Source organism: Pleurodeles waltl, chromosome 12 (genome assembly GCF_031143425.1).
Source record: "Pleurodeles waltl isolate 20211129_DDA chromosome 12, aPleWal1.hap1.20221129, whole genome shotgun sequence".
Lineage (NCBI taxonomy): Eukaryota > Metazoa > Chordata > Amphibia > Caudata > Salamandridae > Pleurodeles > Pleurodeles waltl.
The window spans coordinates 684068854-684095137 of record NC_090451.1 but is presented as its reverse complement, the minus strand read 5'-3'; the positions used below and the strand labels follow the sequence as shown (position 1 = coordinate 684095137).

The window sequence follows — 26284 nt, the reverse complement described above, 5'->3', positions numbered from 1 at the left end:
ATGCTAATGAGCCATAGCTCTTTGCTGTAGAAAGTCATTATTTTAGCCAAACCTGCTCTGTAAAATCACAGAGAAAAGGGGGAACCCAACACATCTTTGATGGGGAAAGCATAGAACAATGCTTTAAAAGAAACAACTCTTGCCCTATGGAAAAACTGCCAGAGATAAAGATAACACCTATAGGATCACCTGTAATCTAGTAACGTATAACGACATAGGAGGAAAAGAAAAAGAATTGCCTATGTAACGACAAAAGGAATTTTATATCTCTCTCTCTCTCTATATATATATATATATATATATATATATAGGAAAATGGCGGCTCCCTGTTGCAGTTACCCCCTTTTTTTGCCCGATATTGATGCTGACTTGACTTGAGAGTATGCTGGGATCCTGCTAACCAGGCCCCAGCACCAGTGTTCTTTCACTAGAAATGTACCATTGTTTCCACAATTGGCACACCTCTGGCACACAGCTAATTCCCTTGTAAAATATACCAGTAGTACCAAGGGCCCTGTAACCAGGGAAGGTCCCTAAGGGCTGCAGCATGTGTTATGCCACCCTAAGGGGCCCCTCACCTAACACATGCACACCGCCATTGCAGATTGTGTGTGTTGGTGGGGAGAAAAAATCAAAGTCGACATGGTATCCCCCTCAGGATGCCATGCACACAAAATACTGCCTGTGGCATAGGTAAGTCACCCCTCTAGCAGGCCTTAAAACCCTAAGGCAGGGTGCACTACACCACAGGTGAGGGTATAGCTGCATGAGCAATATGTCCCTACAGTGTCTAAGTCTATTCTTAGATATTTTAAGTACAGTGTGGCCATATTAAGTATATGGTCTGGGAGTTTGTCAAAAATGAACTCCACAGCTCCATAATGGCTACATTGAATACTGGGAAGTTTGGTATCAAACTTCTCAGAATAATAAACCCAAACTGATGCCAGTATTGGATTTAGTAAAAAATGATGCACACAAAGGGCATCTTAGAGATGCCCCCTGTATTTTACCCAATCCTTCAGTGCAGGACTGACTGTTCTATGCCAGCCTGCCTCTGAGACACGTTTCTGACCACCTGAGGTGAGAGCCTGTGTGCTCTCTGGGGCCAGAAACAAAGCCTGCACAGGTTGGAGGTGCTTCACACCTCCCCCTGCAGGAACTGTAACAACTAGCAGTGAGCCTCAAAGGCTCAGGCTTCGTGTTACAATGCCCCAGGCAGTTAGTGGAGATGCCTGCCCCCCGGACACAGCCCCCACTTTTGGCAGCAAGTCCGGAGGAGATAATGAGCCCCTAAGGTGTCCTGAGCTGAGGTGACCCCTGCCTCAGGAAATCCTCCATCTTGTTTTGGAGGATTCCCCCAGTAGGATTAGGGATGTGCCCCCCTCCCCACAGGGAGGAGGCACAAAGAGGGTGTAGCCCAGACCTAAACACACCCCTAAATTGAGTATTTAGGGGCGATCCTGAACCCAGGAAATCAGATTCCTGCAACCTGAAGAAAGAAGAATGACTGCTGACCTGAAAGCCCAGCAGAGACGACGGAGACAACAAATGGTTTGGCCCAAGCCCTACCAGCCTGTCTCCAGACTCAAAGAACCTGCATAGCAACGCATCCAGCGGGACCAGCGACCTCTGAGGACTCAGAGGACTGACCTGCACCTAAAGGACCAAGAAACACCCAAGGACAGCGGCTCTATCCAAAACTACAATGAAGAAGGAATGGTTTCTTACCTGTAACTCCAGTTCTCTCGTAGGGGTATTTCCATGATAGTCATAAGCACTGAATAGTTCCGCGCGCCTGCGGGGACCCCGGAGCACTGTTGTGTAGTATATTCTTAAGTGCAATCATCAGCTCCTTGACAAAAAAGGTCTGTGAAAAACACTTAAGAATAACAATGTGCAGCCTATGTGAACAGCTACACAAGCCAAAATTGTTAGAAGAAAAAACAGTTGTAGTGTAAATTTCCCGTTTAAACCTCTATTTATTCTATAAATACATAAATAAATACATTCTCATATTTTATTTACACCTCTCATGAGAATAAAACAATGTAGGGCAGTGTAGCCCATAGGCTGCCATTATACAGAATGAAAATAGAGCTGTGCCTTTAAGAAAGTAAAGTCTTCCTGTTTCCCATCATGCACAGCAAAAGGCAGTTGCCTCAGTTCTTTTTTGGAGGCTATTAACCTGACATGAAGAAAAACAAAACATTTGTTGGAGTACCAACCTCCATAATATTCATATTCTATGTCAACTCCACCGGGGAGGAGGGAGGGTTGCTTATGACTATCATGGAAATACCCCTACGAGAGAACTGGAGTTACAGGTAAGAAACCATTCCTTCTCTCGTAGGGGATTTCCATGTATAGTCATAAGCACTGAATAGAGTAGCAAGCCCATCCCCATAACCGCGGTGGAGTAGACATAAGAATACTGAGAAAAAACATGAATCATGCAAACAAATTCTTGAGCAAAGCCTGTCCAACCTGAGCATCTGCCCTAGCGTCTGTATCAAGGCAGTAATGCTTAGTAAAGGTATGGACCGACCTCCAAGTGGCAGCCTTGCATATTTCTGCCAAAGGGACATTTCTCATCAAGGCTACAGTAGCTGCTTTCCCTCTGGTAGAGTGGGCTTTTGGCCTACCACCAAGGGATTTGTTTGCTAACTGATAACATAACATTATACATGAAACAATCCACCTGGATAAAGATTGTTTAGATGTGCCCAAACCTGTTCTGATTGGGCCATAATTAATAAAAAGCTGTTGTGATTTTCGTAAGCTTTTTGTCCTGTCCAAGTAAAATTTCAATACTCTCTTTACATCCAGAGAGTGCAGAGTTCTCTCAGCAGGAGTAGCTGGATTCTGAAAGAAAGTCGGTAATGAAATTGTTTGGTTCACATGGAAGTCGGAGACTACCTTAGGTAGAAATTTTGGATGAGTTCTCATTACCACTTTTGTAGAATGAAAAACCGTGTAGGGTTCCTGCGCGCAAAGGGCCTGGATTTCGCTGACCCTACGCGCTGAAGTGATTGCCACTAGAAAAGCAGCTTTCCATGTGAGATGCTGCAGCGATGCCTTGTGTATCGGCTCGAATGGCGTCAGCATCAGACGTGATAAGACAACGTTCAGTTCCCATGGAGGAGAAGGCTTTCTAATGGGAGGAAAAACCTTCTTTAAACCTTCTAGGAAATCCTTAATAATCGGCATCCGAAAAAAGGACGTTTGTGAAGGACTCTTTCTGTATGCCGTTATCGCCGCCAAGTGAACTTTTATTGACGACAGTTGTAAGCCCGATTTTGCCAAACTTAACAGGTATGGCAGGATAGATTGTTCTCCACAGGAAACCGGGTCAATGTTGTTGTGTAAACACCAAATGCAGAATCTCTTCCACTTGCTTGCATAGGCTGATCGTGTGGAAGGGCGTTTTGCTTCCTTCAGAATTTCCATACAGTCCTGAGGTAGGTTCAAGTGTCCATATTGCACTAGCTCAGGAGCCATGCTGCCAAACTCAACGATGAGGGGTTGGGATGAGATATCTGCCCTCTGAACTTCGTGAGAAGGTCCGGACGATATGGTAGCCTGATGTGTGGTTTGAGTGACCGGTGAAGAAGGTCTGGGAACCACCACTGGCGTGGCCACTCCGGAGCAATTAGGATCATTTTGGTCTGAGCATTGGACAGCTTCTGGAGGACCGCCGGAATCAGGGGAAGCGGTGGAAAGGCGTAAAGAAATGCTCCTGACCAGCTTATCCACAGGGCATTCCCCAGTGTCCCTGGATGGTAATATCTGGAGGCGAAGTTTTGGCATTTTTTGTTTTCTGGGGTTGCGAATAGGTCTGTAGAGGGGGTACCCCAGAGTGCGAAAATGGAATGAACGACGTCGTCGTCGTGTAGTACCCATTCGTGGTTCTCGTTCATTACCCGACTGAGGGCATCCGCTTGAACATTCTGGATGCCGGGCAGGTGAGTTGCCACTAGCGACAGGTTCCTGGCTAGAAGCCAATGCCAGATTGTCTGAGCCTCTCTGGATAAAATTCTGGACCTGGTGCCTCCTTGTTTGTTCACGTAGTACATAGTGGCCACGTTGTCTGTCTGAAGAAGGAGAGTTTCCGTTCTCAGAGAGGGAAGGAAGGCTTTGAGCGCAAGGTGGACTGCGCGAAGTTCCAGCAGGTTGATGTGATAGAGACTCTCTCTCTGTGACCACTCGCCTTGGACTCGAAGATGTTCCATGTGCGCCCCCCATCCGAGCAGTGACGCATCTGTTACGATGGTTTGAGATGGAGGCCGTTGTTGGAACGGAATCCCCACCAAGAGATTGCTGGGTAAGCACCACCACTTCAGGGATTGTAGGGTGTGAGGAGAAAGAAGGACTTTGTTCTCCCAATCGTCCCTCAGTTGACACCACTGATCCTCTAGATTTTCCTGCAATGGTCTCATATGGAGGCGAGCATTGGGAACGAGATGGATACAAGACGCCATCGAGCCCAGTAGAGAAGCTATTATTCTTGCAGTGGCTTGAGGTCTTTCCTGCAGTTGTTTGCATTTTTGGAGAATCGATAACCGTCGTTCCTCCGAAGGAAACACCTTTCCTAGCCTGGTATCTACAATGGCCCCTAAGTAATGCAACCTCTGAACAGGTGTTGCTGTAGATTTCAGAAGATTGACTTGAAGACCAAGTTTTTGTAGCAGTTGTAGAGTCCATTCGAAATGGTGCTGTGCCTCGAGACAGCTGGAGGCCTTTATGAGCCAATCGTCTAGATAGGGGTAGACAAATATTCGCTGTTTCCTCAAGTGGGCGGCTACTACCGCCATGCATTTGGAAAAAGTTCTTGGCGCTGATTTTAGGCCGAAAGGTAGAACTGCAAATTGGTAATGGCGTTTTCCGACAGTGAACCTTAGGAATTTTCGGTGTTTCTTGGTTACTGGGATATGAAAGTAAGCGTCGCAAAGATCTATCGCACATAGCCAGTCGCCCTGACGTAGATGTGGGTAAATTTGGTGTAAGGCTAACATCCTGAATTTTTCTTTGCGAATCCATTTGTTTGCTGTCCTCAGATCTAAGATGGGACGAAACTCTTGTTTGTCTTTTTTCGGTACAAGGAAATATCTCGAATAAATCCCCTTCCCTTGTTGGCTGATGGGAACGGGTTCTATGGCTCTTTTCTGCAATAGGATATTGACCTCTAACTGCAGAGCTTCGAGATGGTGGTTGGCTGTTTTGGGTGGAACAGATGGTGGAGAACTGGTGAATCTGAGAGCGTAACCATGTCTCACAATATTCAATACCCAGGCGTCTGTTGTGATGCGTTGCCACTCGTCCAGATGATTTGCGATACTTCCCCCTACCAGAGTGGGTAACGGAGGAGGGGGAAGCAAAGATTCAGGGCTTAGACGTGGGAGCTTGTCGAGGTGTCTGGGTCTGAGGTGTTGAACGACCCCTTGTCGACCTTCTGGAGAAGCCCCTCTGATGCTGCTGCTGTTGCTGTTGCTGAGGGCGTGAAGACGTCCAATGTGGAGCCTGATACCTGTGGGTGAACAGTCTTCTTTGATATGGGCGGAATCCTTTTCGCTGTTCCTTAGGTCGCTCCATGCCTACCGCTTTCAGGGTATCCAGCTCCGACTTCATTCTGGCCATCTCATCATCGGCATGAGAGCCGAACAAAGTGGAGCCTGAGAAAGGCAGGTTCTGTATCCTCTGCTGTGCTTCGGGTTTAAGCGATGTAAGCCGCAGCCATGCATGTCTCCTGAGCGCTATACCATGAGCATAGTTATGTGCGGATAGTGTTGAAGAATCCGCCGCAGCACTTATAATCTGGTTAGAAACCATAGCTCCCTCGCTCACGACCTCTAGGAAATCTTCCCTTTTGTCCCTAGGGAGATGCTCCGCGAACTGCAGTATAGAGTCCCAGAGGGATCGATCATATCTCCCTAATAAAGCAGTGGCACTGGCTGCTTTCATGGTGATGGATGCCGTCGAGCATACTTTTCTTCCTGCAGCATCGATCTTTCTGCTCTCTTTGTCTAGGGGAGCAGAGGAAGACGGTGACGTCGAATGCGATTTCTTCGCTGCCACTATAACTACCGAGTCTGGTACTGGGTCCGACCTCAAGAACAGAGGATCTTGCTCTGGTGGACGGTACTTTTTAATGAGTCTGGAAGGAGCAGACTTTGTTGTAGCCGGCGTGAGAAAAATGTCCATTGCTGGCTCAATAAGACCCGGAACCAGTGGAAGTAAAGGTCGTGAAGATGTCCTTTGATGCAAGGTCTCAAAGATCACTGATGTCGATGGGGCCGGAGCTGCTAGCGGGATATTCAGCTTGGTTGCCCCTCTTACTAAGACCTCCTGAAATGTGTTGACATCATCTATGGGAGACACTCTTGGGGACGGTGAATCCGATAAGGTTGGAGAGTAGTCTCGTGTGGACGATGAAGAATGTCCATGATGTGATTCCTGACGACGGTGCCTAGAGGTAGATGTACGCCTCGAGGAATAACCAGAACGCCCTGCAGATCGCGTTGGAGTCCTCGGAACAGGTTCTGGAGGAGGCGCCGGAAGAGGAGCCGTAGGCGTTACCGGCGTCTGAGGTAACGGCGACTGCCTTTGCGAGAGCTGTGCTGGAAGTAGGATAAGCGAGGCCGAGGATTCCGAGGTTGTATAAACCCTTCTAGGCCTCTTAGATGGTCTTCTCGACGTCGAAGCTCTCCTCGACGTCGAACTGCGTTGACGGCGAGTGCCTCTAGACGTCGACTCTTCTCGCCGCTGAGAACCTCTCGACGACGAACCTCGACGTCGGTGCAGTGACGGTGAACGCCTCCGACGGCGAACACTCTCTCTCGACGGCGATCTCCCTCGCCGTGTCGACGGCGAGCCTGACTCGGATCTCCTTGACGTTGACTGTGTTCGCCGTGTCGACGGCGACCCAGATCCTCTCGACGTCGGGTGTCTTCGCCGCCTCGACGGCGAAATAGTTGTCGACGGCGAACGATGCCTTTTTCTTGCCGGCGAAGCACTCCTCGACGGCGAACATGTTGGCGCCGTTCCCTGCTTCGACGTCGACGCTCTCGACGTCGTCGGAGATCTATGTCGTTTTTCAGCAGGTCTGGAAGGAGTCATGGAGGAAACAGGTTGAGCCCTGGTAGAAGTCTGACCTTCTCCTCGCTCTGTAGTGGAATGGCCACTTTTTTTCCTGTCCTCTCTCGCCTGAAGTCGGATCTTCTCTCTATCACGAAGGGTTCTTCTAGAGAAGGTTTTACAAATGTCACACGACTCCGGTTTGTGGCTGGATGGAAGACAAATTATACAGACCCTATGTGGATCTGTTTTAGCCTTCTTTCTTCCACAAGAAGGACATTTATCAAAAAGTGAAGGCATTTCTAACTAGAAAAAACCTCCAAATTCTGTCAGAATTTAACAGAAATCAGTAGAAAATGATCACTCAAAGGTAAAAACGTCGAGTGAAAATGAAATTCAGAAGATATTTCAATGAATTTCTGTCACAAAAGCTTTTGTGAGGTAGAGCTCAATGCTTCAGGGTCCTGTCAGCAGGAGCCGGAAAAAAGAACTGAGGCAACTGCCTTTTGCTGTGCATGATGGGAAACAGGAAGACTTTACTTTCTTAAAGGCACAGCTCTATTTTCATTCTGTATAATGGCAGCCTATGGGCTACACTGCCCTACATTGTTTTATTCTCATGAGAGGTGTAAATAAAATATGAGAATGTAATTATTTATGTATTTATAGAATAAATAGAGGTTTAAACGTGAAATTTACACTACAACTGTTTTTTCTTCTAACAATTTTGGCTTGTGTAGCTGTTCACATAGGCTGCACATTGTTATTCTTAAGTGTTTTTCACAGACTTTTTTTGTCAAGGAGCTGATGATTGCACTTAAGAATATACTACACAACAGTGCTCCGGGGTCCCCGCAGGCGCGCGGAACTATTCAGTGCTTATGACTATACATGGAAATCCCCTACGAGAGAAACTATCTTTAAAGAAAACTCCTGCCTCACTCCGGAAGCATGAGTCTTCACACTCTGCACCAGATGCCCCCGCCAGTGTCCAGAGAAACCAACACCGCAAAGAGGACCCCCAGGCGACTCCAACGACGTGGACACCCTGAGTCAACCTCCCTGCACCCCCACAGTGATGCCTGCAGAGAGGGTCCAGAGGTTCCCCCTGACCATTACTGCCGGGTAACAAAGGAACACAACGCCTGGACAAAGCACTGCACCCGCAGCCCCCAGGACCGAGAGGAACCAACCACCGGTGCAGGAGTGACCAGCAGGCGGCCCTCATCCTAGCTAAGTCGGTGGCTGGCCCGAGAAGCCCCGCTGTGCCCTGCCTGCATCGCCAGAGTGACCCCGGGTCCCTCCATTAATTTCTACAACAAACCCAACACCTACTCTGTACACTGCACCCAGCTGCCCCTGTGCCGCTGAGGGTGTGTTTTGTGCGCTTGTGTGTGTGTGTCCCAGTGCTCTACAAAATCCCCCTGCTTCTTCCAGGCGTCAGGTTCTTTGTTACCGGGCAGTCGCTGTCAGAGGGGGTCCTCTGGATTCCCTCTACAGGCGTCGTCATGGGGGTGCAGGGAGGTCAGATCAGGGTGGACATGTCATTGGAGTCACCTGGGGGTCCTCTCTGCGGTGTTGTTTTCGCTGGACACGGGCCAGGGGCGTTGGGTGCGGAGTGCTGGGGACTCACGCTTCAGGAGTGAGGTGAGAGTCCCTTTAAAGATGGTTTCTTTTTGTTGCTTCGGACAGAGCCGCTGTCCACAGGAGTTTCTTGGTCCTTTGGAGTAGCAGGTCAATCCTCTGAGTAGGCAGAGGTCGCTAGGCCAGCTGGATGCGTCACTGTTGCAAGTTCTTTGAATCAGGAGACAGGGTGGTAGGGCTTGGCCCAAAGCAGTTGTAGTCTTCCTTCTTCTCTGCAGGGTTTTCAGGTCAGCCATCCTTCTTCTTGTTAGGTCGTCAGGAATCTGATTTTCTGTGTTCAGGGTCACCCCTGAATACTAGATTTAGGGGGGTGTTTAGGGTTGGAGGGCAGTAGCCAATGGCTACTGTCCCTGAGGGTGGCTACACCCTCCTTGTGCCTCCTCCCTTTAGGGAGGGAGGCACATACCTAATCCTATTGGGCTAAATCCTCCATGCCAAGATTGAGGATTTTCTAAGGAAGGGGTCACCTCAGCTCTGGACACCTTAGGGGCTGTCCTGACTGGAGGGTCACTCCTCCTTGTTTTTCTCATTACCTTCTCCGGTCTTGCTGCCAAAAGTGGGGCCTGTGTCCGGGGGGGCGGGCATCTCCACTAGCTGGAGTGCCCTGGGGCGTTGTAACACCAGGTTTGAGCCTTTGAGGCTCACTGCCAGGTGTTACAGTTCCTGCGGGGGGAGGTGTGAAGCATCTCCACCCAGGACAGGCTTTGTCCCTGGTCACAGAGTGCACAAAGGTAGTCACTACATGTGGCCAGAAACTAGTCTGGAAGTGGCAGGCTGGCAGAGACCAGTCAGCTTAGCACTAGCAGTTGGGCTGGCATGCAGGGGGCATCTCTAAGATGTCATTTGAGTGCATTTCTCAATAAATTTCACACTTGCATCAGTGTTGATTTACTGTGCTGAGAAGTTTGATACCAAACTTCCCAGTATTTAGGGTAGCCATTATGGAACTGTGGAGTTTGTGTTTGACAAACTCCCAGACCATATACTCTTTATGGCTACCCTGCACTGAATTGGCTTAGACACTGTAGGGGCATAGGGCTCATGCACCTATGCACTCACCTGTGGTATAGTGCACCCTGCCTTAGGGCTGTAAGGCCTGCTTAGAGGGGTGACTTAATCATGCCACAGGTAGTGGGTTGTGGGCATGGCACTCTGAGGGGAGTGTCATGTCGTCGTAGTCTTTTTCTCCCCACCAGCACACACAAGCTGTGAGGCAGTGTGCATGTGCTGAGTGAGGGGTCCCCAGGGTGGCATAATACATGCTGCAGCCCTTAGAGACCTTCCCTGGCCACAGGGCCCTTGGTACCAGGGACTTAATTGTGTGCCAGGGCTGTGCCAATTGTGGAGACAAAGGTACAGTTTTAGGGAAAGAACACTGATGCTGGGGCCTGGTTAGCAGGGTCCCAGCACACTTTTAATCAAAGCTGGTATCAACAAAAGGCAAAAGGTTAGGGGGTAGCCATGCCAGCAGTGGCATTTTCCTACAATCAGGTGTTAAACCCACCTAAGGTCGCAAAGAAAAAACCTCCCAGATAGCATGAGCAAAAAGCTGCCATCGACAGCCTTAATAAAGAAAAGTAATACCTGCACAAGGCAGGAACATCACACTGGGTGACACTAGAAGGCGAAATGGTGCAGATGAAGCGAAACTCAACGGGAAGTATAGGACTCCACTCTGATATGGCTCCATCTGTAAAAAAAAAAATCAAAGATGAGCACCCTCCTTACTACCCGATAAAATGGGAAGTAGGGAAACAGGAATATACATATTTAAGATCTTTTGCCATGACTGCCCGAAAGCGTTGCATTGCAGAATTGGCATGTTATGAACAGGTGGGCGCCATCAAAAGGCAGGTTCTCCATGAGGGTTTGGAGAGCCTTCAAAAAGCCAGAGTAGCACACTTAGCATGACAGCGCAGCACTACAGAAGGAGCTTTGACTCAATCGACTAAGTCCATTGTTTCCATACCACATTTTATTGCAGACTTAGCTGCATCTCGCCCATCTTCGAGCGTCTGGGTGAGTTTGCTCTGGGTCTCCTCTGGAGGCGAGGGGAGGAGGCATGCTGCAGAATCCCATAACTCGTGGAAAAAGCAGCCCAGGGCACATGAAGTGTTTAATGACCGAAAGGATGAACTAGCTGAGGAAAAAATGCTTCTTCCACAAGTTCCCAGCCATCTGGAATCCCTGTCCAGAGGAACGTTAGGGAGGACACTGGGATGAGAGGAGGCCGTAGTGGCCTGCACCAAAAGAAACGCTTGGAGTTGGGTGCCCGAAGGGACAGGCTGGGTTCTCCAGGGGTGGGCTGGTGTCAATGGGCTATGGATCGGTCCACGGGGGCCCCATAGCGGGCCTAGCCCAGGCCCCTAATAACAGATCATACACTTCTTCACTATAAGGGAGCACAGGCTCTACTGTATGGCCCCCGTGAGGCACTTTTATTAAGGGGTCAGTAGTCACCTCCACAGAAGAAAGATGCAAGTCTAGGACCAGAGTTGGCCTTTTCAGCATCTCAGTGAAGGAGAAGCTCACTTCTGTAGCAATGCTGGGAGGGGAAAGGAGGTTGGAAGCTGGCGAGGACTCAAGGCCACTAGCCTCATAGAGCTCAACTACCCTCTAGAGGTGGCTGGACAGTCTCATCCATGGGGTTCCTAAACCGCAGCTCCTCTCCTTCACATCCAAAATCCTGTTCCTCCGTAGGAAAAAGAGCAAAAGAATGTGTAGGAGGAGGAAGGAAGATGTCTGAACCCGGACGGCACCAATGGCGCCACACCCGACATCATCAGGAATCGTTCCAGCCTCAGAGCACGTAATCGGCTCAACTTCGATCAACGCCATTGTTGTCGCTGTCAGTGTCAGCTGACTGAACTCCAGCTACACAGGTGGGAACCCCAAGGGGTTGTGCATGGGCCCCAGCACGGATCCAATTTTGACACAGAGGGAGAACCCACTGGCTTGGATTCAAGTAGGACACCTCCCATCTCCTTGGGGATTGAAAGCGCACCAGAGGGAGGAATGGGCCCAAAGATGGCAAGAAGGGAATTATAGTAATCTCGTATCTGGGCCAGAGTTGCCCCAGCTCCAGGGAAAGCAGGGAGGCACAGGGTTGACTCTTGCGCTGACTCTTCAGCCAAAGGCTGGGAGAGGGCGTCAAAAACGTAGGACTTATGCGATGATGTTCGAGCTGCTGAAACTTCAACCAATTGCATTTGGATGTCATAACCTTCAACGTCAAGGATGACAGACGCTCACAGGAATGGCCCCTGGGTCAGTCTCACAATCACTCTTCAGCACTTGAACGAGACCGTAGATGACACAGGACCTCTGCCAGTTGTGCCGTCGCCAGAATCTTAATGTGCCATGTCGGAAGCTGGCCTAGTGTGTGGTAAGCACCTATGGTGTTATCCCCTTATACCAGGTATCCCCTATTAGTGAGATGTAGACAGTGTCTAGGAACCCAGGACTCTCTAGCGGTAGCTGTGTATGAGCTGCCAAGACTTATCTACGAGACATACAAAGCTTATGCAGTACCACTACAGCCACATACCACTGACACACATGAAAGAATCATACAGTATAATAAAAATAAAGGTACTTCACTATAGTAACACAAATACTAAAATACTGTATAGGCAATACTCCACTAGGAGGTGAGTAAACACAGTATAATATACACATTAGAAGTCAGACCACCACCTGTGATGCATGATCCACACAGTATAATATACATATTAGAAGTCAGTGATTAGCATAGCATGCAATAGCGAATAGTAAAACAATAGAAAGCAGTGAAGGCCCAAGGGGGAGATCAAACCATATACTAAGTAACTGGAATGTGAAAGGCAGTACCCCACCCAAGGAAGTGGAATCTGTAGAGGGGAGCTGGAGGAACTAGAAACCCGAAAAGTTAAGTACCAGGGTGCCCCCCAGCAACCAGGAGAGTAGAGGTAAATACCTGTTTTTTCCCCAAACACACAGGTAAACTTTGGAAAAGGACTGTGCAAGACCCAAGCAAGACTGGAAAAAAATAGAGGTGGATCCTGACAGAAGAGGACCTGCAAAAGAAGGGGACCAAGTCCAATTCAAGTTGGGCTGTCTGTTTGTGGCAGAAGCCACTACCCAGCCTTCTGGAGATGCAGGACCAGGTCGACGATGGAGACAAGGAGTCGCCTGTGCACCACTGGAGCAGCAGAAGAGCTCCAGAGTGATGCAGGTGACGTCCCACGACAGATGAAGAGTTGCAGTCAATCAGTGGTGTTGGAAAACCACCAACAAGCCTTGGCAAAAGCAAAATCGCAGATGAAGGGTTGCAGAGCTGCCAGGCAACCAGCAAGGTCCAGGGAGACTCAACCGAAGGAGGGGAGTCCCAGTAGACCCTCAACGGTGAGTAGAGTCAGAAGACAAGGATTCAGCCCCCATAGGCAACTCACAGGCAGCGGGCACATTAGTCGCAGTGAGGCCCACTCAGCAAACCTGGAGAGTAGTCCCACATCGCTGGAGCAGCAGGCAGGAGACTGTGCTTCACAGGTAAGGGTGCTGGAGGCCAGGGCTACACAGAGCCTGAAGATCCCTTTGAGGAGGAACAAACAAGCCTTAGTAGATACAAGAGTCGCGGTGCACAGGGGTACTGTCCTGCAAGGAGAGGCAGGCGTTTACAGTCTCCCAAGTTGGACAGCTGGTAGAGCGGACCAAGGGGACCACTCCAGACCACCACCTGGGATGCATGATCCACACAGCCGGTCGTCATTGCAGTTGGTGCCTGCAGATGCAGGGGGGTGACTCCTTCACTCCAAGAGAGATTCCTTCTTGCTTCTTGTGCAGGCTGAAGACTCGTCGCCCTCAGAGGATGCACAGCCAGGAAAATATTGCAGTTGCTGGAAGGAGCCAGAGAAACAATCTTGCAGAGCAGAGTAATCGCTGGAGTTGCAGATTGTCTGTTCATGGATAGTCCAGTTGAAGTCCCGGTGGCCAGAAGATTAAGAAAACGAAGCAGAGGAGTCCTGCTGGAATCTTGCATGTCAAATCTGAAGACCCACTCTGGAAGGAGACCCTAAATAGCCCAGGAAGGGGGATACGTCACCTAGCAGATTGATCACCTATCAGAAGTGGGCTGTGACATCATCTGCCTGACCTGGCCACTCAGATGCTCCCAGGGACCTCTGCCCACCTTGGATTCAAGATGGCAGAATCAACTTGGATGCGCTCTGGGCACAACCCCTTGGGTGGTGATGGACAGGGGAGTGGTTACTCTCATTTTCATTGTCCATTTTCGTGCCAGAGCAGGGACTGAGCATCCCCGAACTGGTGCAAAGTGGTTTATGCAAGGTGGGCACCAAATGTGTCTTTCAAAGCATATTGGTGGCTTGGGGAGGCTACCTGGCCATTCGGGTGCATCAAAGTTATGAACAACTCTCACTGCCCAGCAGGCTTGCGTCTTGGCCTGGCTGTAGGAATTTCAGATCTAAGAAAGGGCACTAGTTATCACCCCCAGTGGCAGGTCCCACACTTCCAACAGCTTTTACATTAGGGTCATATCAGTTGAATGTCAACTCTGCAATGAGATAGACAGCAGACCTAATTATCAACTGATAGAAATTCAAGATATGTTAGTATATCAACTGCAGTGGTACCACACAGCCCCTAGAGCTTAATACTACTAGAAACACGGGATCTCAACTTTGGAAGGATGCCAGGTCTCATTTTGACCCCATTGATAAATCCACTCAACTAGCATCAAAGATTTCAAATGGTTACGTATCTACATCTAAATTTCCTTCATAGCGTATGAAGGGTTCAGTACTAGTGATTTTCAGAATCCAGGCTCGTGTTGTCTGTACAACAGGTTTTCCTGCACTTAAAATCTGTCATATACTCTACTGGCAATCGCACCCACAGCAGATGATGCACGATTCACCTTTGACAGATGCTTCTCTACCATCTGTCATGTGATAAGATGGACATCCCACCTGGTTTGTCTCTACTCAAAAGGTTGTACACTGGAGATCCAGAACAAGGTACAAAAGTACTATTGGTTAAAAGCTGTAGGACTCTTTAAACCCTCACTCACATTTATCACTCTCATCACCCACATGTCTGTTTCACACTGCTCCCTACTCTATTAACAAATAGAGTATGAGCTGAAGGCCTCATTCAAGTGCCAGAATCAAAGGGGCACACCTCTTCAAACTCATCAGCCTTGTAAAGATTGGGGACTTCTCCAGAACTCAAGATGTTGTTGATATCTTCCACAAAAGCCTCATCCACAATCTGGGTGTCGTTGAAGAGGAACACTGTAGGCTTATCTTCCACACCGGCCTGGCGATACAGCTTTTTAATATCTGGAAGGGAATAAGCTCAAAGTTATTTATGGGGATAATGCATTATGGGCTATAGTTTGGACTGTCAATCAAAAGTTCTCAAGTGGCTGCCATTCATTGTACAAAATAAGATTACTAACGTTGGTCACTGTGAAATCTGAAAATAAATTCATGGTTCTGTTCATTCATTTGTCAATTATTTAGAGTTTACAGATTCAGTGCTATGACAAAATGCCCAAATGTAAAGGTCTTCACATTTCCAAAGTACCTTTGTGGCATCTGAAAATAAATTAATGGTTCTGTTCACTCGTATTTCAAGTATTTAGAGTTTACAGGTCCAGGGCCATGACAAAATGCCCAACTTTAAAGATCTACACCAAAGTTCCTTTCGTAAAGGGTAATTGTACAAGTTACTTACCTTCGGTAACAATATATCTGGTAGAGACATATTCTGGTTGCAGATTCCTTACCTTTGAATTTCCCAGGGCATCCAACTTGGTCCAGAGATTTTTCTTCGAGCAGTACTTCTGCGCGCTGTCAGGTGGTGTCGGTCGACTCCGCTGGAGTCATTGGCGTCGTGTTCACCATGATGATGTCGAGGACGTATATAGGCACCACCCTGGCGCGTTGACGTCAGTTCCTTTTCACAACTTTCCACGCCATTAGCGCAGAGCCATGAAGAACACAGAGTGGTACGCCAAAACTACGGCCCTTAAGGGGAAGTTCCTGTCTCTAGAAATCAGTTCGCAGAGCGGGGAGGATGGGCGGGTCGGTACGGAATCTGAAACTAGAATATGTCTCTACCAGATATATCATTACCGAAGGTAAGTAAGGATAAGTTACTTACCTGTAAATCCTGGTTCTCTTCCAGGGGTATCCTCATCAAAGTCATAAACATTGAATATTCCCGCCCTCGTGTGTATACACACATATAAAGTATGAAATATGCACGAAAAAATATATACATAGCATTTTTAGTAGACACATTTTCATACTAAACTCATATATACGTGTGTAAAACAGCAATGCAGACTATAATCAAAAACAGCTAAAATGCTTTATTTCTATGGAGTTTTTTTTGTTTTGTTTTTAAATAGTCCTTTTCAAAATTACAATAAGAGAAAAAATATTTTCTAAAGCCCCATAACTGGCCCCAGGGAAATAAAGAGTAGCAACATCAGAGAAAAAAGAGAAAAAACTACATTGAAAACAATGGAGCATTCTTAGCCAATAGGATGCATGCAGGTTAACACAGGAGAACCATAAAAATTCTGGCACCGTGCCTTTAAGACCTGGAGCACCTCCAGTATCCCACCATGCCTCAGGGGTGAAGGAGAGGTGACAGTTGGTTCACAGTTAGGTCAGTACTTTTTTACGGTAACAAGCTGTGTAGCAGACTTGAAAGATAGTAAGTCCTGCACTTCTAGGAGACGTGCGTCCGGGGAGGAGGGTGGGTTGTTTATGACTTTGATGAGGATACCCCTGGAAGAGAACTAGGATTTACAGGTAAGTAACTTATCCTTCTCTTCCAGGGGATCCTCATCAATAGTCATAAACATTGAATAGATTAGCAAGCCCATCCCTTAACTCTGCGGACTGTCTAATAGAAGTGCAGGAATAGATATGTATCATGCAAACACATTTCTCAGAGATGCATGCCCAACTTGGGCGTCTGCTCTGGCATCTGAGTCCAAACAGTAATGTCTAGTAAATGTATGTACAGACTTCCATGTAGCAGCCTTACAAATTTCAGAGATTGGAACATTATTAAGTAGGGCAGCCGTAGCCGCCTTTCCTCTTGTCGAATGCGCCTTAGGTCTAGCAAGTAGTTGTTTGTTAGCCAATTGATATGCAGTAACAATACATGAAACTATCCATCTAGATATGGTTCGATTTGAGGCTGCCTGTCCTGAACTCAAATGACCATAATTTACAAACAAGTGGTTGGAATGTCTAATTAGTTTGGTTTTATCCAAGTAAAATTTTAGCACTCTTTTCAAATCTAGGGAGTGCAAAGCTTTTTCCGCCAGAGTATCCGGATTGGGGGAAAAAGTTGGTAGTGAAATAGTCTGATTTATGTGAAATTCTGACACCACCTTCGGTAAGAATGATGGATGAGTTTGTAGAACCACTCTATTCTCGTGGAAGACTGTGTATGGTTCTTTGGAGGACAAAGCCTGAATTTCACTGACCCTCCTTGCGGAAGTAATGGCTACCAAAAAAGCCATCTTCCACGTAAGGTGTTGCAAAGAGGCTTTGTGTATAGGTTCGAAAGGTGGGCCCATAAGTTTTGACAGTACTATGTTCAACTCCCATGGAGGAGAGGGTTTCCGAATGGGTGGAAAAACTTTTTTCAAACCTTCTTAGAAATCCTTGACTACTGGTCTTGTAAAAAAGGATTCCTGAGAAGGTGACTTACAGTAGGCTGTAATGGAGGATAATTGTACCTTAATAGATGACATTTGCAGACCCAATTTTGCCAAATGGAGTAGGTAAGACAGTATGACCTCCTCCTGAGCCAGTATAGGATTCTGACCTTGCTGACGACACCATATGTAGAACCTCTTCCACTTGAATGCGTAAGTGCGCCGCGTGGAAGGCCGTCTGGACTCCTTCAAGATGTTCATGCACTCCTGCGAGAGCCCTAGGTGCCCATACTGCAGGAATTCAGGAGCCATGCCGTCAAGCTCAGAGAGGGAAGGTTGGGGTGAAGTATCCTGCCTCCCGACCTGCAAAGGAGATCCGGTCTGCACGGCAGCCTCCTGTGAGGTTGCTCCGATAGGTTGAGGAGATCTGTGTACCAGAACTGACGAGGCCATTGCGGAGCTATGAGAATCATTCTGGTGCTGGATCTGTAGAGTTTGTTGATCACCGCAGGTATGAGGGGGATCGGTGGAAAAGCGTAGAGAAATATCCCTGACCAGTCGATCAACAGGGCATTCCCTCGAGATCCCGGACGGTAGAACCTGGACGCGAAGTCTGGGCATTTCCTCTTTACCTCGTCTGCGAAGAGATCTAACTGAGGCCGACCCCATTGAGCAAAGATGTCTTCGACGACCTCGTCGTGAAGGACCCAATCGTGGGCGTCCTCGAGATGTCTGCTTAGGAAGTCCGCCTCCACATTTTGGTGACCTGGTAGGTGAACTGCTGTAAGCGACATTCCTCTCGCTAATAGCTAATGCCAGATGGTCTGAGACTCCCGAGATAGGGGCCGGGATCTCGTTCCTCCTTGTCTGTTTAAATAATACATTGTGGTCGTGTTGTCCGTGTGTACTAGGAGAGATTTCCCCTGAATCGTAGGAGCAAAAGACTTGAGAGCCAGATGGACTGCTCTGAGCTCCAGCAGGTTGATGTGATATTCTCTTTCGTTGTCGGACCACAGGCCCTGAGCTTGAAGGGAGCCTAGATGAGCTCCCCATCCTTGAAGAGACGCGTCTGTTACCAGAGTGTCGGATGGGAGTACCTGGTGAAACGGAACTCCTACTGACAGGTGAGGTCTGTGCATCCACCATTGCAACGATTGTCATGCTCCTATCGGAAGTCGCACTCTGTCCTCCCAGCGGCCTGTGCTCTGGTTCCAGATGTCTTCTAGCGCCTCTTGGAGAGGCCTCATATGTAGCCTGGCATTCGGGACAATGAAAATGCACGAGGCCATGGAGCCCAGTAGAGATGTTACCTGACAGGCCGTAGGTTCGTCGGACTTCAGCAGGTCTTGACACTTTCTCTTTATTGATAACAGTTGTTCATCCGAAAGATACACTCTTTCGAGCTCTGTATCCAGTATTGCTCCTAGGTAATGTAGATTTTGCGTTGGAGTCAAGGTGGACTTCTGGTAGTTGACTTGTAGACCTAGAGACCTGAAAACACTGAGCACAATGTCTTGATGGCTTCTCGCCTGCTCCGGAGAGGAGGCTTTCAGTAGGCAGTCGTCTAGGTATGGGTAAATAAAGATTTTTTGTTTCCTTAGATGTGCCGCTACTGTTGCGACGCATTTTGAGAAAACGCGAGGGGCAGATTTCATGCCGAATGGCATAACCTTGAACTGATAGTGCTGGGAGGCAATCTGGAAGCGTAGGAATTTCCGATGCTTGGGAATGATCGGGATATGAAAATACGCGTTTTGCAGGTCGATGGAGCACATCCAGTCTCCTCGATGAAGCTGAGGGAAAATCTGATGGAGAGCCAGGATTCTGAACTTTTGCTTTTTTATGTACTTGTTCAGTATTCGTAAGTCCAGAATCGGTCTGAAAGCTCCCTCTCGACCTTTTTTTGCTACCAGAAAGTAACAGGAGTATACTCCTTTCCCTCTGTGCGCGACTGGAACCTTTTCTATTGCCTTTTTCCGTAAAAGGGCGTGAGCCTCTTTGCGCAATAGGCTCATGTGAGCCGCATTGCAGTTGGTTGGCGGCAAGTGAGGAGGAGGTTGCCGGAAAAGAAGAGAGTACCCATTCTCGACAATGTTGAGCACCCATTTGTCTTTTGTTAAAGCACGCCACTCGTGAATGAATGCTGTGATACTTCCCCCCACCGGAGTGGTGCACGGTGCTAAGGGAAGCGAGTCCTCATTGTTTTGCTGGAGTTTTGGGTGTGGACTGCTGTGGTCTGCTTGACCCTCAGTCTCTCGTGGCCCTTCGAGATTTGAAAAGTGGGCGTCCCTGCCTCTGCTGTGGCCTCTGGGACCAATGAGGGGTTTGAACCCTCTGCTGAAAAGGGCGCCTGTTGTAAGGCCTATACCTTCGCCTGAATTCCTTTTTTCTCTCCAGACCCACTGCTCTCATGGTATCCACTTCCGTCTTCATACGTGCCATCTCCTCGTCTATATGGGTACCAAAAAGCGAGTTCCCATTGAATGGAAGATTTAGGATACGCACCTGTCAGTCTCAACCAGGAAGACCTCCTCGCACAAACCCCTTTGTGCGTAACCATGTGCAGCTAAGTCTGCCCCATCTGCAGCTGCGCTGATGATCTGATTGGAGACCAGACATCCCTCCTGAAGGATCTCCTGGAAATCCTGCCTGTCCTCCCTAGGCAATTTGTCTGCGAACCTGCTCAGTGAGTCCCAGAGCGAACGGTCATATCTGCCTAGGAGCGCGGAAGCGCTGAAGACCTTCATCATGGAAGCCGCCGTGCCACACATTTTCCTCCCCAGAGAGTCTAGGTGCCTTCTCTCCTTGTCAGGTGGAATCGTGGAGGATGATGCCACTGATTGTGTTTTTCGGGCTGCGGCCAATATGACTGAGTCCGGAGGCGGATCCGTCCTGAGAAACAAAGGATCTTGCTCAGGTGCTTTATATTTCTTCAAGATCCTAGCAGGAGCTGATCTGAGGGTAGCTGGTGCTAGAAAGGTGTCCATGGTTGGTTGTAACAGACCAGGCACTAGTGGCAGCAACTTTTTTGAAACCACTCTATGTTGTAGGGTTACAAAAATGACGGATGAGGAGGTTGAAGGCTCCGGAACCTCTATACTTAGTTTTTGTGCTCCACTGAGAAGACCCTCGTTAAAGGTTGTGATATCGTCCACCGGGGAAACCCTAGCTGGTGGAGAATCCGTTAAGGTCGGGGAGTACTGTCTGACAGAGGACCCCGACGATGACCAAAAGGGAGACCTTCCGCGATGGCGTGATCGTGACCAAGATCGTCTCTGGGAGCGTGACCTGCTCCGAGATGCTGTAGCAGAGCGCTGAGGCCTTGTGGTCGACTGGTGAGAAGCAGAACGAGCCCGTCCTACTCGCGCTGTTGGTGAAGGTGTTCTCGGGAGAGAGGCAGAAGGAGAGTACATCCTCGAATACTGCGAGTCTGGGGAGGCAGTCGGTCTATTAAGGATCTCCAACCACCTTGGTGACAAGTTGATGGGCGAGACATGCCCAGACGATGCCGCTCTCGACCGAGACAAACCACTTCTTATGGAGACAACCGGAGATGTTGGGGTGGTCTTATCCGCCGGAGGAAGCCGATGCTCTGCTCCCTGCAAGACAGGTAAAACCTGTGTCGACGTCGACAGCTGCAATGACGTCGAAGGGGGTGCCACAGGTTGCTTTGGTCTCGACGTCGAGTGCCTCGACGGTGACCGGCGATCGCTTGACCGCGACATGCTCGACGTCGCGTGCCTCGCCGTCGAGGGGTGTGTCACCGAGGGCGGATGTCCTTGTTCTTGCCGCTGCGGCTATCTCAACGCCGTCTTCCTTGACGTCGAGGGGTGCGAGGCCTTCGGCGACGAATGGGCACGCTGGTGATGGCTCGACGTCGATCAGTGGGTTGCCGTCGACGGAGATCTGCTCCTGTGGTGGCCATGTTCTTTCGACGTCGTATCCTTCGACGTCGGTCGGGTCGCCGTCGACGGCGACCTATGACGGTGAGATGGTGGCAGCGATGACGTCGACGGGGAACAAACAGGTACCTTCCTACCTGCTGACGTCGATCTAGCCTGTCTCTCCTGAGAAAGGCTTGTTGGCTGCCTGGGAAGCGAAGAGGACGATGTTTTCTGCCTCTCATGAAGACCATGAAGCCTGATCTTCTCCCTGTCCTTCAGAGTTCTCTTTGACATGTTCTTGCAGTGTCTGCAAGTGTCAGGGCAGTGACTCTGAGGCAAGCACACAATGCAGAGAGTGTGTGGATCTGACTGGGCCTTCTTCTTCCAACAGGAAGGGCACTTCACAAAAAGAGAAGGCATTTTTCAGTCAGGAAAAAACTTCTAGACTCAGACAAAGGTGTTAGATTTCGAGTAAAAGCAGAAAAAATGCTGCTTTGAAGTATTTTTCTGAGAAAAACTGAGAGCTCAATCCACCAGGATCCTCTCAGAAGAAGCCGGAAAAAAGAACTGACCTAACTGTGAACCAACTGTCACCTCTCCTTCACCCGAGGCATGGTGGGATACTGGAGGTGCTCAGGGTCTTAAAGGCACGGTGCCAGAATTTTTATGGTTCTCCTGTGTTAACCTGCATGCAGCCTATTGGCTAAGAATGCTCCATTGTTTTCAATGTAGTTTTTTCTCTTTTTTCTCTGATGTTGCTACTCTTTATTTCCCTGGGCCCAGTTATGGGGCTTTGGAAAATAATTTTTCTCTTATTGTAATTTTGAAAAGGACTATTTAATTTTTTTTTTTAAAACTCCATAGAAATAAAGCATTTTAGCCTGTTTATGATTATAGTCTGCATTGCTGTTTTACACACGTATATATGAGTTTAGTATAAAAATTTGTCTACTAAAAATGCTATGTATATATTTTTTCGTGCATATTTCATACTTTATATGTGTGTATTTTATATATGCCCTGGGGTCCCCGCACGAGGGCGGGAATATTCAATGTTTATGACTATTGATGAGGATCCCCTGGAAGAGAACTTGTACATCTGATAGAGACTTTTAGTTGCAGATTCCTTACCTTTGATTAGATACCCGAGCAATACCATCCCTGGTGGTGGGCTGCGAACCAAGGTCACACCAAGAAGTCCTAAGGGACCGAACGGCCAAAGTAGCCGTCCCTTCGGACCTGACTGTCCAGGCATTAGTGTTTGGTAAAAGTGTGCAGAGATGCCCACGTCACTGCCTGACAGATGTCCAGGACTGCAACACCCCGTGCCAGCGTTGTGGTAGTAGCAGTAGCTCTGGTGGAGTGAGCGCGCAAACCTTCAGGAGGTTGCTATTTAGCCAGAGCGTAGCACATTTTGATGCATAAGAGTACCCATTGTGAAATGGTCCACTTCTGCACCGCCTTCCCCTTTTTTGCACCCAAATATCCCACAAAAAGTTCATCGTCCACCCGGAAGCCTTTGGTACGATCAAGGTAAAACGCCAATGCTCTTTTTGGGTTCAGACAGTGGAGTCTCTCCTCTTCATGAGAGGGATGTGGGGGTGCATAAAAGGTAGGCAAGGCCCAACATGGAAGGGTGTCACTACTTTAGGTAGGAAAGAAGCCCTTGTGTGAAGTACCACTTTGTCAGGATGTATTGCCAGGAAAGTTGGCTTAGATGAGAAAACCTGGAGCTCATTTACTCTGTCTTTTTGGTTAAAATCCGTAAAGGGCAGTTGTGAAGCGGCTCAAGCTGGGTACACATAAGGTATGTTAATACCAGGTTTCGATCCCATTGGGGCATGATGAATGGGATAGGAGAAAAGAGATGTGTGAGGCCTCTAAGAAACCTCCCAACAATAGGAGATTTAAATAAGGAAGGCTGATCTAGTAACCTCAAGAAAGCAGAGATAGCAGAAAGATATCCATTAAGAGGTCCCAGGGTGGAGCCCTGCTAGGCAAGGGAAAGAATAAAGTGGAGGACTTGAGAAAGAGGAACAGATAGAGGATTGACAGAATTGTCGATGCACCATGCCACAAATTTCTTCCAACAACAGTGTCTAAGTCAAATCTTAGACATTGTAAGTGCAGGGTAGCCTTACTGAGGATATGGTTTGGGTGTTTGTCAAAAACGAACTCCACAGTTCCATAATGGCTACACTGAATACTGAGAAGTTTGGTATCAAACTTCTCAGCACAATAAACCAACACTGATGCCAGTGTGGGATTTATTGAAAAATACACAGAGAGAGCATCTTAGAGATGTCCCTTGTATACCAGCTCTACTATTAGTGTGTGACTGACCTGTCTGTGCCAGCCTGCCACTTCCAGACGAGTTTCTAACCACATGGGGTGAGTGCCTTTGTGCACTCTGTGGTCAGAAAGGATAAGTTACTTACCTGTAAATCCTAGTTCTCTTCCAGGGGTATCCTCATCAAAGTCATAAACATTGAATATTCCCACCCTTGTGCGGGGACCCCGGAGCATATGTAAAATACACATATATACAGTATGAAATATGCACAAAAAATATATATAGCATTTTTAGTAGACAAATGTTCATACTAAACTCATATATACACGTGTAAAACAGCAATGCAGACTATAATCATAAACAGGCAAAAATGCTTTATTTCTATGGATTTTTTTTATTTATTTTTTATTTTTAAATTGTTCTTAAAATTACAATAAGAGAAAAAATATCTATTAAAACCCCACCACTGAGCCCAGGGAAATCAGCAGTAGTAATCATCAGAGAAAAAAGACAAAAAACTACATTGAAAAACACTAGACCATTCTTAGCCAATAGGCTGCATGCAGGTTAACACAGGAGAACCATAAAAACTTTGGCACCGTGCCTTTAAGGCCCTGAGCACCTCCAGTATCCCACCATGCCTCAGGGGTGAAGGAGAGGTGACAGTTGGTTCACAGTTAGGTCAGTACTTTTTTACGGTGACAAGCTGTGTAGCAGATTCGAAAGGTAGTGGGGGTGATTCTAAGTCCGGCGGGCGGCGGAGGCCGCCCGCCAGACTTCCCCCACCAAAATACCGCTCCGCGGTCGAAAGACCGCTGAGGGTATTTTGGGATTTGCCCTGGGCTGGCGGGCGACCGCCAAAAGGCCGCCCGCCAGCCCAGGGCAAATCAACCTTCCCACGAGGACGCCGGCTCAGAATTGAGCCGGCGTAGTGGGAAGGTGCGACAGGTGCAGTGGCACCCGTCACGTATTTCAGTGTCTGCAAAGCAGACACTGAAATACAAAGTGGGGCCCTCTTACGGGGGCCCCTGCAGTGCCCATGCCATTGGCATGGGCACTGCAGGGGCCCCCAGGGGCCCCGCGGCACCCCCTACCGCCATCATGTTCCTGGCGGGAGACCCGCCAGGAACAGGATGGCGGTAGGGGGTGTCAGAATCCCAATGGCGGCGGAGCGCGCTCCGCCGCCATGGAGGATTCTGTAGGGCAGTGGAAAACCGGCGGGAGACCGCCGGTTTTCCTAGTCTGACCGCAGCCGAACCGCCGCGGTCAGAATGCCCTGCGGGGCACCGCCGGTCTGTCGGCGGTGCTCCCGCTGACCCTGGCCCCGGCGGTCTGAGACCGCCGGGGTCAGAATGACCCCCAGTGTGTCCTGCACTTCTAGGAGACGTGCGTCCGGGGAGGAGGGTGGGTTGTTTATGACTTTGATGAGGATACCCCTGGAAGAGAACTAGGATTTACAGGTAAGTAACTTATCCTTCTCTTCCAGGGGATCCTCATCAATAGTCATAAACATTGAATAGAGTAGCAAGCCCATCCCTTGACTCTGCTGACTGTCCAATAGAAGTGCAGGAATAGATACGTATCATGCAAACAAATTTCTTAGAGAGGCTTGCCCCACTTGGGCGTCTGCTCTTGCATCTGAGTCCAAACAGTAATGTCTAGTAAATGTATGTACAGACTTCCATGTAGCAGCCTTACAAATTTCAGATATTGGAACATTATTAAGGAGGGCAGCAGTAGCCGCTTTTCCTCTTGTGGAATGTGCTTTAGGTCTAGCAAGTAGTTGTTTGTTAGCCAACTGGTATGCATTAACAATACAAGAAACTATCCATCTTGATATGGTTCGTTTAGATGCTGCCTCTCCTGTTCTCAAATGACCATAATTTATAAACAAGTGGTTGGAATGTCTAATCAACTTTGTTTTATCCAAATAAAATTTGAGCACTCTTTTCAGATCTAGGGAGTGCAACGCTTTCTCCGCCGGAGTCTCCGGATTGGGGAAGAAAGTTGGTAGAGAAATAGTCTGATTGATGTGGAATTCTGACACCACCTTCGGTAGGAATGATGGGTGAGTTCGCAGAACTACTCTATTGTCGTGAAAGAGTGTGTACGGTTCTTTGGAGGACAAAGCCTGAATTTCACTGACCCTCCTTGCGGAAGTAATGGCTACCAAAAAAGCCGCCTTCCACGTAAGGTGTTGCAAAGAGGCTTTGTGTATAGGTTCGAAAGGAGGGCCCATAAGTTTTGACAGTACTATGTTCAGCTCCCATGGAGGGGAGGGTTTCCGAATGGGCGGAAAAACCTTTTTCAAATCTTCTAAGAAATCCTTGACTACTGGTTTCGTAAAGAAGGATTCCTGAGAAGGTGATTTACGATAAGCTGTAATGGCAGATAAATGTACCTTAATAGATGATACCTGCAGACCGGATTTTGCCAGATGGAGTAAGTAAGACAGTATGACCTCCTCCTGAGCCCGTATGGGATTCTGACCTTGCTGACAGCACCATATGTAGAATCTCTTCCACTTAAACGCGTAAGAACGCCGCGTGGAAGGTCGTCTGGACTCCTTCAAGATGTTCATGCACTCCTGCGAGAGCCCTAGGTGCCCATACTGCAGGAATTCAGGAGCCATGCTGTCAAGCTCAGAGAGGGCAGGTTGGGGTATAGTACCCTGCCCTCCATCCTGCTCAGAAGATCCGGTCTGCA

The 26284-nt window shown here is 48.4% G+C and overlaps 1 protein-coding gene across 1 annotated transcript in view; it reads right to left on the bottom strand.

Annotated features, from left to right (window-relative positions):
* Positions 1–26284, bottom strand: part of DNAH2 (dynein axonemal heavy chain 2) — a 1666550-nt gene that overhangs the window by 461696 nt on the left and 1178570 nt on the right. Inside the window, exon 57 of the mRNA XM_069218683.1 lies at positions 14896–15056. Coding sequence (XP_069074784.1) covers positions 14896–15056 — 161 coding nt within the window. The remainder of the gene's footprint in view (positions 1–14895; positions 15057–26284) is intronic.